The sequence below is a fragment of the Strix uralensis genome, chromosome 2 (assembly GCF_047716275.1).
Source record: "Strix uralensis isolate ZFMK-TIS-50842 chromosome 2, bStrUra1, whole genome shotgun sequence".
NCBI lineage: Eukaryota > Metazoa > Chordata > Aves > Strigiformes > Strigidae > Strix > Strix uralensis.
In genome coordinates this window covers 2,919,551-2,933,087 of record NC_133973.1, presented here as the reverse complement: position 1 = coordinate 2,933,087, position 13,537 = coordinate 2,919,551, and the positions used below count along the sequence as shown (strand labels likewise).

Here is a 13,537-nt window from a genome sequence, read left to right as displayed (position 1 = left end):
AACTTCCAGGCTGGTGTGACCGCACGATGTTTTCCAAAGCCTCCCTTTTGCACTGTCCTCATAGAGCCACCCAGGACTGCTGCCATCCTCTCCCTCCCCACGGAATCCCAAACAACTCTGCCACCAGCCATGTCTTCTGCTGCCGTAGACTGCCCCTACATACCTACCCAATATTCACCACCCAGTTTACCCCAGTTGCCCTCAGAGTCCTCCCACCATCACACTCATAGCACGCCAGGCTCCCCCTGAGCTGCCCAGCTGCCCCTTGGCTGGCTTTTAACCCAACGTCCTCCTATAGTAGCCCATCACCTACCATCACGCTGTTTACCAGCATCCCTCCCAGCTCAACTTCCATCTTCCTCCAGCCCCTTACCAAGCCTCCATCCTCATCACAGTCTCCTTGAGACGGCTTTTACCCACCGCCCCCCCCATCAGCAAACAGCCAGAGCAGCGGCAGCTTTCAGAGCAACAGCCAGACAGAGCCTGACAGCCCCATATGTTTTGGCAGAGACAGTTCCTCCCTCTAATGGGCCCAGAGGAGCACGGCTTTCAAAGGATTCAGCATGGAAGTGACAGGCTGGAAAGCCTTATTAATGGGCTCTCCACTGGAGCAGGGCTGGGAGGCAGAGAGTGCCAACAGCCCAGCAGCACGGCTGTCCCACCACACCGAGGCACAGCCAGCCCTCCCTAGCCACTGCAGCCTGTGCACCGCTGCTCCATGGCCAGGAGCGAGCCTTCCTCATCCTCCCCTTGGACATGAGGTGGGGTGGCCAAACCCCAGGGGGTCTTTGGCTTTTCCCAAGGGACCAGGCAATGCGTGACGTCTTTTAAGTCTCTGCACCCTGCATTGCACTTTGCTCTTCCAGCCCTGATTCCCAGACATGTCCTGTGGGGTGTCTGGCACCAGGCTTGTCGTGAATGGAGAGGAGCCTGGGGGCAGCAACCCATGGCTGTAGGTCTGTTCTCTCTTTGCTACTGAGAAGCGGTGGGGTCAGGAAGCCAAAGTGCCAGTGCACAGAATCTGCTCACCCCTTTGCCGGGTGCTGGCATTCAACCAGGAATTGTCTTTTGGTCTTTAAGTGGCTTCTAGAGAAGGTGACCCATCATCACTGCTCCTCATAGATTTCTTCTCTGTGGCCTCCAGGAACACTGGTCCTCCACATCCAAAGCCACTAGTGTCTCCCCTGTTAGACACCAGCACCCCCTTAGGCCACCATTAAATCTGGCGGTTTCTTAGCCTTTGCTGTGTTGTCCTTAAATCACAGAATCACCTCGGTTGGAAAAGGCTTTGAAGATCATCCAGTTCAACCATGAACCTCACACTGACCATTCTCAACTCCACCAGACCCCTCAGCGCTGGGTCAACCCGACTCTTCAACCCCTCCAGGGATGGGGACTCCCCCCCTGCCCTGGGCAGCCCATTCCAACGCCCAACAACCCCTTCTGCAAAGAAATCCTTCCTAAGAGCCAGTCTGACCCTGCCCTGGCGCAGCTTGAGGCCATTCCCTCTTGTCCTGCCGCTGGTTCCTTGGTTCAAGAGACTCATCCCCCCTCTCTGCACCCTCCTTTCAGGGAGTTGTAGAGGGTGATGAGGTCTCCCCTCAGCCTCCTCTTCTCCAGACGAAACCCCCCCAGTTCCCTCAGCCGCTCCCCATCAGACCTGTGCTCCAGACCCTGCACCAGCTTCGTTGCCCTTCTCTGGACACACTCGAGTCATTCAATGGCCTTTTTGGAGTGAGGGGCCCAAAACCAAACCCAGTCATCGAGGTGCGGCCTCACGAGTGCCGAGTCCAGGGGTAAGATCCCTTCCCTGTCCCTGCTGGCCACACTAGTGCTGATACAAGCCAGGTTGCCATTGGCCTTCTTGGCCACCTGGGCACACTGCTGGCTCATCACTCAGGTCTGCCTCACAATGAAAAAGACCCAAGAAGAAAAGCCTTAGGCCCGGGGCAAACACCGGGAAGACGACTCTGTCCCACAGCACCAACAGCGCAATCCTCCCTGCACTTAAACATGAGCTGCTGCACAGACAAGAGTTGAATGAGGCTCATTGAAACTTAAACTGCAGACTGACTGACTATGCATAGATAAACGGCCAAGGATGGGCACACCCAGTTGTAGTGCTAGGGCCTGAATAATAGGCCCTGAAACAAAGCTGACCTCTAGATGAACCTCACAACTAAATGTTATCTGTTATTAGTATCTGTTAATTAGTAAAATCTGTGTTACCATTAGTGTTAATTATTAGTATCTGATCATTAATGAAATATGTATTCTTACTAGTGAAAGATGTAGCTTAGACAGAATATAATCAGTAGTGAGGATGAAATGCTGTGAGAACGTATCCAACTTTATCCAGCTTTCCTTGTTTAACCTTGTTCAAGGCTGAGAACCCAAGTATTTGGCCCTGTTAGAAACTCCCTTGGTTCTCCCCTCCCCCAAGCCCTGGCCAGGCTTTGGGTGGAATCCAACAGGAGGATGAAACCAGATGTTTCCACTCAAAACAAAGGTGCAAGTCATTCTGGCTTGATGATTTTTGGTATATAAGGCTGCACCCACTTGCCACAACTTTGAATGCCTCACCTATGGGTGGATGTATGCATTGTGTAGGATTTCCCACTTGCTGAGAAAGGTTCTCCAAATCCTTGCTGCAACCAGGGCTCCCCAGCAACTGCAGGTTTGGATGTTGGTAATGTATGCAAGTGGTGATGGCTCTTTCTTAATCACTGTTCTCCCCATTGCGTAGTGATGATTAGGTGCATCACCTTGCTTAACTGTATGTAGTAATAATTAAGTGTACTACCCTGTATCTTTCTTACTGCTTATTTTCTGTAATACATAGTTATGTCCTTTGATTATTAACAGTAAAATCAGCCTACTCTTTTCGCTCTGGTGTCTGAGTTCAGTTGGCATCCTCCATCAGCAGAACACCAGTGTAGAGGGAAAAAACTGAACCTTCTCCTCCAATGACAGGAACTGTTTTTCCCTCCCTGGGTCAGGGTGCTGAGGATAGTCATAAAACCCTTCACAAGGTGACTGTCTCAAGGCAAAAAAAAAAAAAGTGTAATCATGGGCTCAGTAGAGACCTCACCAGCAGTTTTCAGTTCACCTCAATTAATCCTTCCTTGTTATCCAGCTGGTGATGACCTCTACCACCCTTCCTCTCTCCCACCACAGATAATGAGTCTTAGCTCTCTCTTGGCTTAGCATCCACCCATTGCTCCCTAAGTGCTAATTACATTTTCCTCATAACTTGCTTAATCACCTACCATAATTAAATTAAGCATGAAGTGGTGTCTTTCTATCTGTACCCAGCTTGTAGCTTGGGTTGTAGGCTGGTGCATTTACAGAGACTGAAGTACCCCAAGACTTTCTTCAGCTATGGCAGTCTGTCTCATACAAGCTACCACCTCTTTGCAAATCCTCCCTTTCAGCTACAGCCAGTGGTGCTCCTCTGAGAGAAATGGGCTTTTACTTCCTTGCCTCTCTTATTATTCACGTTTACCATTCCATGCCAAGCTAAATGAAAATTATTTCCTTTTTAATAAACAAAAGTGGCCCTACACAGAGAAAAATAATTTCATTTTTAATAAACGAAAGTTATCTTGGGTATAGAAGTGCATAATTTCCTTTGTCTGGTTGTTTTTTCTGCTCATCTTCAGAGAGCAGCAGCCCCTGTCAGACTAGATGCCAGCTTCGCATACAGTGGTAAAACAGGGCAAAACGTAGCATATTAGGAGACTGTAAATGTCTATTACAGGGTGCTTCATGCTGCCTGATGGGTAAAGGACAGCAGACTCAGAAATTTGAGTGATAGTATGAGAAACACTGGTCTCTTGCTGGTGACCTCAGTAGAGCAATGAAGGTGGCAAGTCTGCCGTGAAGCTGTTGGTGTTGTCAAAAGCCCAGAAAACCTGAGGCTGCTTTTGTGGCTTCCCCAAGGAGAGGAGGTCCTCCTCAGCCTAGTGTGGGTAAGCCGGGGGACCACCATGGGAATCGGAAACACATCACTCCTGTCTCACAGAAGCTAAAGAAGGGCTATCAGTGTGGTCTGTGAATGTTAAGTGGCAATCTGAAGGGAGCTCACCTGGGCAGAGAGGAAATCGTGGGGGCCAACAGCCACAGTGGGTCACGGGTCATTTTGTACGATTCAGGCAGAAAGTTTATTTCCAGCTCACAGTGGCAAGATTTCCAGTGACACTGGAAATCACGCACAACGAGCTTTGTGTGCCTGGTTAGAAAGTCTCTAGCGGAGATTTATGTTAGGCTGAGTTTCAGCTGACACATGTGCCATGGGACAACCGTTCAGCCTCCTGCCCCCCGCCTCCTCTGTGTGTAGAAGATAAAAGAGGGCAAGGCAGCCTTGCTACCCCAAGACAACCATTTACTTGGAGCAAGGTCCTTGGCTGCCCCTTTACAGGTGTTTTGCCCCACTGAAGCAAGGCCAGTCTGCCAGGGTTGAGCCCTGCAATCTAGTGATGTGGCTAATTGAAACCACTTGATTTTGAATGCTAAATATTTGTTTGCACACAAGCTGGAGTCCACGCCTTTTTTGGAGAAGACACGGGGCAACTGATGATTACATGCAAGAATACAGACATCTAATTGTGTCATTTTCATTTGTAAATTGGCACTTCGTCCAGAACCCATGTGAGGTGCCGAGGTCTGCTCTATTTCCCAGGCAGCTCCTTGGAGCCTCATCAGGAATTTTCCCGGGCCCTTGCTAAGCCAGCTGCTGTGTTTCAGAGATGAGCTGCAAGTGATTTCTAAATAATAGTTGCAAAGCTTCCTGGGATGAATAGATGTGATAAAAAATGCTTGATTTCAGCTCTGCTCTTGAGCTGCTGACAGATACAGCACTGCATTAAGTCAGCAGCCTAGCACAGCTTGGGCAGCAATTGCTGCTCTGTTCATATTTCATTGCACTTGGCACAAAGTTGATACAGAGGGAAATAACTCGGTGAGATTTCTTAGGTGCTGAAAGATATATTCCTATCTCAAAAACTTCTGGAGTTTCCCAGTCAGGTACTGAAGATTTAAATCCAGTGATGAATTTGATACCTTTAGATACATTTGTACAAGGTGGCCTAATTGTCTAAAAAAATGTATTCCATTTTGTACTCACTTTTCCTTAAACATGCCAAGTCCTTTACCGAATGGTGACCCACATCACCATTTCTACACCCGGACAGATTCCTTTACTTGGAACATCTCAGGCCCAGCATTTTGCTGTGGACATTTTGCAGATACGTGATGCCGAAGCACAGCTTTCCTGGGTTCAGCCTGGTGTCAGGCCACATGCTGGCCTTCCCTGGGTCGAGAGCATCAGCAGCAATGTCTGTTTCTTATTAGAGAAATACCTAGTACTTTTGCACAGGGAGACCACACCTTGCATCAGGCCTTTTAACGCTATCTCAATAGATATTTGACAACAGTAAAAACAGGCTAGGCCTTTTACTTCGCCCTTTCATTTTAACATAGCTTTTTACCCAGACAGACTAAGCAGAAAGTATTTCTTTCCACAGTAATAAGACTTGACTGAGAAGGTCAAGGGAGAATGGAATGAGATTTTTTGTGAAAGCACTGAAATCCCGTACAAGGGAGAAACTTCTATTCCAGGAGCAAATAACTGCACACAATACGCATATCTATAAGTGAGAGACTTTATTTGAACCAATTTTTCAAATACAGACATCTGTATTATTCTCACTTCTCGGGAATGTTTTCTGCTCATTTTTGAAGCTTGCAACCTTAGGACAATATTCAGGACATATGTGTACATTAGATCTCTGCAGATGGACACATTCATAATGCACAAGTACAATGAGTGAGAGACTCTTTCCAGATCCTCACACAAGAGCATCGGAAATGGGCCGCTCTAATTGTCAAGTTCTGCTCTTATTAGCTTCCAGACACGTCACAGTTCTTGATACTCTCTAGGCTGTAGCCGCCTCCTTCAGGCCCCGATTTACTACTGTGTTACTTCAGCTGTATGCCAGTGTAACTCCACAAAATAGGGCTTAGGTGATGCACAGGGATGTGTTTCGTTCATTGGGAACAGGTATGAGCAGAAAAAACAAGCTATTAGATGAACGGTTCACCTAGGATTTTCTTTTGTGAGAGTAGTCTAGGTCTCAGGCTGGGATTTTGTTTTTGGAAGTGACCAGTGGTTCTGGGTGTGTAATACATGAATCTCGATGTTCAGAGTACACAGGGGACCTGTGGATTGGGCCCCAGTGAGGTGTCTCTCAAGTTGGGCACTCCAGACGTGAGCCACTGGGGTCACTAGCCTGTTCTGCAAATCTCAACCTTCAACTCTTCTTCCAAGTATTGCTCAACAGAGGAATGTAGTAATAAAGCATTGTAGGTAAGAATGCAGGCTTGCACATGACCTGAGATCAACACCCTGAAAAATGGATAGAGGGTAGCGCTTTCAGGACCACCTAAATGACTCATGATCTTCAGTTCCATTTTGGAAAATGACGGGAGAACTTTAGGCCTGAGACCCCAAATTCGCTGCAGAGAGGAGCTTGGACATCCTTCAGCATCTGGGCCTTAGGAGCTTGCATCTCTTTGAAAGCCAGTGAAATGTGTGCTCTCAAGTGCCCATGTCACTTAGGTTATTCTGAAAACTGTACCCTATATACATATGGGTAGATAAGGGGCAGACTTTCACAGGCACAAGTGGCAGTTAGACATGTAACTCCCATTGACTTTTTTTTCCCCCTCGGGGACCTGGAAAATCCCCCCCCGAGGAGTTGAATCCTCCTCTCGCATTATTTTCACACCAGATTAACACCACTGGTTCCAGTGGAGTGACTCCTGAGTTACCCCGGTGTGAGCGAGAGGAGAACCAGTCCTGAGGTGCTCTAAATATCCAGTGAAAGTGCTAATGTGGCAATGCGGAAAAAGCAGGGAATCTGAGCACAGGCCTGGAAGAGGACCCCCACCACTACCCCCCGCGTCGCTGAGCTGCAGGTGACCATCAAGCAGACTTCTTAGCCAAGAGGGGACACAAAAACATTCATTCAGACCCTTCCCTCTACCTCTGCAAACCACAGCCACTCTGTTTCCTTCCTATGACACCTAGGACAAACACCAGATCTTCAGTACAAAAAGCCTCACGTGCTAGTTTGCCATTCGGAGACCACAGAAAAAAAAGAAGTAACTCCCGTGGGGAGTTTGGTAGGAACTCCCTCTTTCTTTTTTTCTTCTTTCCTTTCTTTCTAAACTCCTTTCCTCCAGTCATGGCCATTTCTTTCATTTAGAGTAACATGTTCCCCAAGCGATGGTGTTTATGTTGTCACTGTAGGTGAGTTCCTTCCAGCTAAGGCCTCTCATGGGGCTGCGTTAGGGTTTGGGATTGGAAAACACTGGGTCTGAAGGGATCTCAGCAGGATGCCCTTCCCCTCCCTTTGGAATGTGGCTCACAGTGGAGCTTCTTGGCTGATGCAACTATTGCAAGGGTTGTGGGTTTTTTCTATGCTATCATTGCAGAAGGTCTGTGGATGCCACAAGGGTGGCAAAGCAGACCAAATTAATGTGAATGATCTACTGACAGGGGGTGTTAGGTTGAGATTTTTTTTATACTTCTCTTATGAGGTGAAATGTCAAGAGCTGGCCTACAGCTGGTATGAGCATTCAGTATAGATGTGGATCACTAGCATATCTTACTAGAAAGGCATGGAAAAAGCCCCTCTTGGACTCTGAACTTCCACGGCACTGTAGGTGAGGTCAGGCATCAAATTCCCAGTGTGAGTCATTCTGACATGCCCTTCCCTCTCCATACATAAAGTAACAACCACAGACGCCTCCAGGCACAGCTATATCCTCTTCAGGGAGAGAGGATTAGATATATAATCCCTGGAGAATTCGTGTCGGTTGTTGCATCAGGAATAGTAGAAAAGCTCCAACTACTCTGCTGGATACTCTTTGCTCCAGTCTTTACTTCTGGGACCTCCTGCCTCTTGTTCTGCTCTCAGTTCACTTGATATCCTACTAGAAAAATCGTTCCTCAAATACCCTTTTTCTCCTTCCAGTTTCCATCCCATGCTACATCCTTTATACTGTTTCCTTTTAGCCTTTGAAAATCTGACTGAAGAGGCAACTCAAGGAAATCCAAATGCTTTTCTCTGCTCTCTTCCTGTACCCCGAAGACAGCCCAGCTTCCTATACAAATCTTGTGTATTACACATTAAACCACTGCCTGCTCAAGGCAGGGTTTGTCTGTGTGCTCTCTCTCACGCTCTCTTTGCCCTGACTCTCTGGCAGGATCAGGACACGGTACAATAAGAAAGATAGGGGGGGTGCTTGGTTACAGCTAGTAATTTTAAACTGGAACCAAGGGAGAGGAATTAGTATTTAAATTATTTAGGTTTGCAGTTGGTAACCACATACCCCGTTCTCTTTGTGGGGGGAAAAAAACAAAACACAAAACCCAACCCTTTGTTCTCTAAGCAACATGGCAAAGTATGTTCTTACAAACGGTGACAAAACACGCGTGATGCCCCAACCATCAGCCAAGGGGGAGGCAACATGCGAAATACAAAGATAAAACATCTCCGGGGAGAGAAAAATGTTTCTGTTTTTTGAGGAGGGAGGAAGGCCTATGTCCAGGAAGACATGAGAGGCAGTTTTCTTTTCCTTATAAAGTTAAAAATAGTAATAGTAAAGTGGAGGCAAGATGAAAAGTTTGGGGTCTGAAGTCAGAAGAGCAGGGACACCACGCAGTCTTTGCAGAAACAGGCAAGACAGTCCTTAAGAAAACTCTTGTAAATGGTCATGACAGGAGATGATGCTAAACAAAAACTGTGCTCTCTCCTTCCTGCCTCCTCCCAAACACCTCTCCCACAAATCCTGAGCTGAACCTCAGTTCTCTCGACTCGGTGCTAGAGACACGGGGCGTCTGCAACGTCCGAGCTGGGCTGGGCACCTCATGTGCTACGAACAGCAAACATACTCTACGCCTCTCCTGCCTACTCCTCGGCCCCCCGTGTCCGTCAGAGCGCTCTCCCTCCCCAAACACCATCCACCCCCCTGCCGCTTCCACGGCAGAAACAGGCAGGGTGGTGAGACCTGACATACGGTCCAAGCAATGCCTGATGTCCGCGCTACATTTGCTGAATTGAGGTCAGGCTGGAAGGTGTCTCAGGGTTTACCACCCATCATGACATGGGAATATTAGCATATATATCGTTTATGAAGTATGACACAATACCTATCTGTCAGTCAGCCCATCTTTCTACCTATTTAGTCTGTCTAATCTACTTCAGCTAGCTACGTTTCACTATCTCTATCAATCATCTATTGCTCCATATTATCTAATTTCTTCCTGTCTCTCTCTCATCTTTTTCACTCTAATCTTTCTTACTCTAGCTATACTCCCCTCTCTCTCCCTATCATCCATCTATCCACTCGAAAATCTTTTCCCCCCTCCTCTCTCTAATCCCTGTTTTTAAAAATCTCTGTCCAATCTCTCTCCCACTCTCTCTTTCCCTCTCTCTTTTAAAATCCTCCCACTCTCTCTCTCTCTCTTATTTCTACACAACGCCAGGAAGCACATGGAAATGAATCCTGATGCGTTTTGATGGCACTTCCAGTGAGCGGTCTACGTTCAAACCGATCATCTCTGAGGAGACATCGTTCATCTTTTCTCCCTATTTCCAACAAAGAGATGGAGGAGAACAAAGGAGTAGGGCAGGGAGGGCCAGCCAGCCCTCTGAAGGCCGCGGGGCTGCCACTCCAAGCATCAGCCACCAAGGGATGTTAGGGCTGTCAGCAGACCCATCTTTTTGGTGTCACTGCTGTGAGGCCAACTTAATTGTGGCCCTGTAGCATCGTACAACAATCCTGCAGGGTATGCTGGCTGTCATTGCCAATGCGGCCAGGAAACCATACACAAACTGGTGGGAAAGCACATGATAGTGAAAGAGCAATAACTGGTCTTTTATGAAAGCCCAGTTATTACTGAATACATTTTAACTGTTCACTCTCACAGCTCATAAAAAGAGCAGCAGATGCCGAAGGCTGTTCAGGCTCAGGGCTGGGTGACTGTCAGTCCTCCACCAGGACAGGCTGGGTCTGGCAGGCACCAGGGAACATCCCGAGCCCCGTGGAAAGCAGCAGTGGAGGTTGACAAGGTGGTGCTCTGCCCGCGGCGCCAAGCCTGCACCATGCTTTTAGCTGGCTGTGGGGAAGGCCATAAACAACAGCTAAAAGCCTTGGCCCTTGTGAGAGTTGGGTGAACCATCCCTGGTTTCTCCAGGGAGCAGGAATGAGGTATTTCTCAAAGTGCCGTTGACTGGTTCTTACACCACCAGACCTTGTCCTGCCCACGTGCCTATTCATTCAGTGCATTGGCCCTATTTATTTTGCCAAATAGAACATTTTTGGAGGGCCACACTACGCTGCTCAACTTCTCCAACTCCAGCCCGATGGGGTGAGCAACTCCCTGTTGCCGGGGGGAGCTCAAGCCCCAGGACCCTGTCCCCTCATGGCCCTTGGCACACCCCTCAGCAGGGGTTGGACCTTCATCATGGATCAAAGCTGGTCCCTCTGCTGTCTCATCCCTCCAAGGTCACCATACTTCTCCAAATCAGGGCCTAGAGGTCTTGTAGAGGGCCGCTTATTTTGTTCTTTCCTAAACCTGATTTTGCTACTTTCATTATTTATGTTAGTTGGTGCTAACACCTCATTCAAAATCCAAGCCTCCTTCCCTTAAAAATCCCCTCAGCAGTGCCAGGGAAAGCGGTTGGTCACTGACCGGTGGCCGAGGAGCACAGTGGGGTCACGCAAGAAGTGGCCCACCAAAGACTGCAGGCCAGCAGGATGTACGGCAGCATAGAAATGCGACACGGTGGTATTAATGATCATTATTCTCATTTATTATAATTATTGTTCAGTTTGAAAAAGGAGCCTGGAGCCAAGCATTACGCTAATTGGCACATATTTTTTTGTTGTTTTAGATCTGAAAACAAACTGGGGTTTAGTATTATTTTCCTCTTTTTTGTTGTTGGGTTTGGTCTTTTTTTTTTTTTCTTTCGTTCATTCCATCACATTGAAAAAGGAAGAAAAGGAATTTTTTTTTCCTCTTTTGTTTTAACTCACTCGGTAAGTCTGGACTCCTCAGATGAACGTAACATTGCACACACACACACTTGGAGAAGAGAGAGAGGAGAGAGAGAGAGAGAGAGCGCTCGCGGTGGGCAGACAGACACACGCACGCGCCAGGTCAAAGAACTCTGATACAGTGCAAGAATTTTCCCAAAATGATTGGATCATCATTACCAAAAAACTCGCCATAACAACACCAAGAAACAAAGAAATGTTTAAGCCACACTGTTTGACTGGGATTTTTCCTGCTTTTTTTTTTTTTTTCTTTAAATGTTTGCCACACAGAGAGAAAAAGGGTTTAAGTGGGAATGGGAGAGGGACGGACAGGCTCACAGATGTGAGCAGGAAGGGGGGAGATTGAGATTGGGGTGGGAAGGAAGGATAGAGGATAGGGGGAGGGAGGGAGGGGCAATGGGGAGTCATTTCTTAATGTTCAGGCATTTTCTTGGTCCGCCTTGCTCTCTTCTTCTTTCACCTCTTCCTGCTGGGCACTTTCAGTAGGTTTGGTTTCTTCTACAGCATCTAGTGGGGAAAGAGATGGTTCAGGGTTAGTCAGCCATGATCTAGAGCATCCTGCATGTGCACACAGCCATCGCATGCTGGGCTGCGCAGCTTCAGGCTTCTCTCTCCCCAGAGTGACCCAGGTCTCAAAGTCCATGGCATTTCTGCAGCATGGAAAGAACATGCCAGGGTTCAGCCCAGCAGGCAAGTGTGTAGCTCTCACAAAACACCTCCAGCCCCACCAGAAAGCATGCGCAACTGGAAGGAGCTGCCCAGCTCGCTGCTGATGTGGCAGGCAATTACCATTCATTTCCCCCCACTGATTAGGCTCTTGGCTTACCAGCTAGATAAAACACCCTTTTACTGAACCTACTGACTGTGCCAACCACTGTTGAATTGTTGCCCCCTAATTACTGCTATGGATCCTCCCAGCCAAGACCAAAGAGGTCATGAAGAGAAAACTCTACGCGCACTTGAAGCTTGCAAGGCCTAGAGGGAAAAATTTTACAACCTATAACTCAGTTCTCTTATACTGAACAGGGATCTAGAGAAATGTCTCTAGCGTTCAAGAACAGGAGCCTTCATCTGAGAAGCTGTCACATCTCTCCAGTCTTCCAGGCTCTCCTTTCGAAGGCAGAGATGCCCCAGAGGGACGCAATGAGTGTAACTGGAGGCTGGGTTTGTCTGTCAATCAGTCAGACACCTTATTCCAGCACATCATTCACATGAGAAGTTAAAATGAATGCTAGGAGCAATCCCACAACAATGAACTAGACAGCGGATCAGAACCGAGGAGAAGGCAGAGGCAACCAGGAAGGACAAAGTAAATGAAAGGAGCATCCCTCAAGCTGGAGTGATGTTACTGCTGGGTTCATCCAGCCCGAGACTGGGCTCCCTTCATTGCAGCAGGATGGAATTAATTGTCTCTGAGTTCCTGCTGACCAGCTTTCGTCATCTTTAGATGTACAGGTTAGGACATTAACATGTTCCCGAGACTCTTTCAGAAACCCCGCTAAGGTCTATGCACCATGTGGATTGCTTTTTACAGGAGAAGGTGACGGTTCACCCAGGGCTGTAAGGTAGAATAATGCACAAGGGTCTTAGTGCACTGTAGTGGCTGGTCTGCTCCATCACCATCTCTCCTCATTCCTCACTGACTCCCCCTCCCACACTCACATACACACAGACCGTGGAGAGGCAAAGCAAGCAGCATCACTCCAGACTTGGGATAAAGAACAGGGGAAAAAAACAAGCCCTGAAGGGCTGGGTGGTGTGGGTCAAACCTCAAGACTGGTATGTCACATACCTCAATGCTGGCAGTCAACATACCTCCGTAGCATCACTGTATCTCCGGTGGTCATTCCACAGAGAGAGACTGTGGGGTACCTGGACAGTTCCTGGCTTCTCTGATGGGCTATCAGATTAGGTTATACCAGCAAGTAAAATGGGCCAGGGACTGCTTTCTGGCCCCGAGGCCAGCTGGCGCCACATGGCTCATGTCCATATAGCAAAACTCTCTTACTCTCTAGAACAGGGTGGCTGTGTCTGGGAGCTGTCTGGGGCAAAGCTAGTTGGCGTATTCAAAAATCACACCATGGCCCACGCTGTCAGCTTAACAATACGGATGTTCACGCGACAATGTTTAGTTTGTGAGGATTAGCACCCTCACACCCATGTTTAGCATTAATGAGAGTTTTACTTGGGATGTGAATCTTTCCTTACTGACGCCGTTTGTGCGTTTTGGCCTGGTCCATTTGATGCCATCAGATGGCAGACTTGTATTTGCTTCCAACACTGGCAGTAGGTGCTGCGTTCCTGCTTCCCTCTCTTCCTCGGCTCTTTAGCCTAGCTTTTAAATATGTTCCTAAGCACCACTTCCATATGGATCACCTTTAAGATGTGTGTAATTTCCTATCCTGAATCA

At 47.9% G+C, this 13,537-nt stretch overlaps 1 protein-coding gene across 1 annotated transcript in view; it reads right to left on the bottom strand.

The window, feature by feature from the left end:
- Positions 1–5,649: 5,649 nt before the first annotated feature.
- GAP43 (growth associated protein 43) overlaps positions 5,650–13,537 on the bottom strand; it is a 62,005-nt gene continuing 54,117 nt past the window's right edge. Inside the window, exon 3 of the mRNA XM_074852958.1 lies at positions 5,650–11,634. Coding sequence (XP_074709059.1) covers positions 11,546–11,634 — 89 coding nt within the window. The 3' untranslated portion in view covers positions 5,650–11,545. The remainder of the gene's footprint in view (positions 11,635–13,537) is intronic.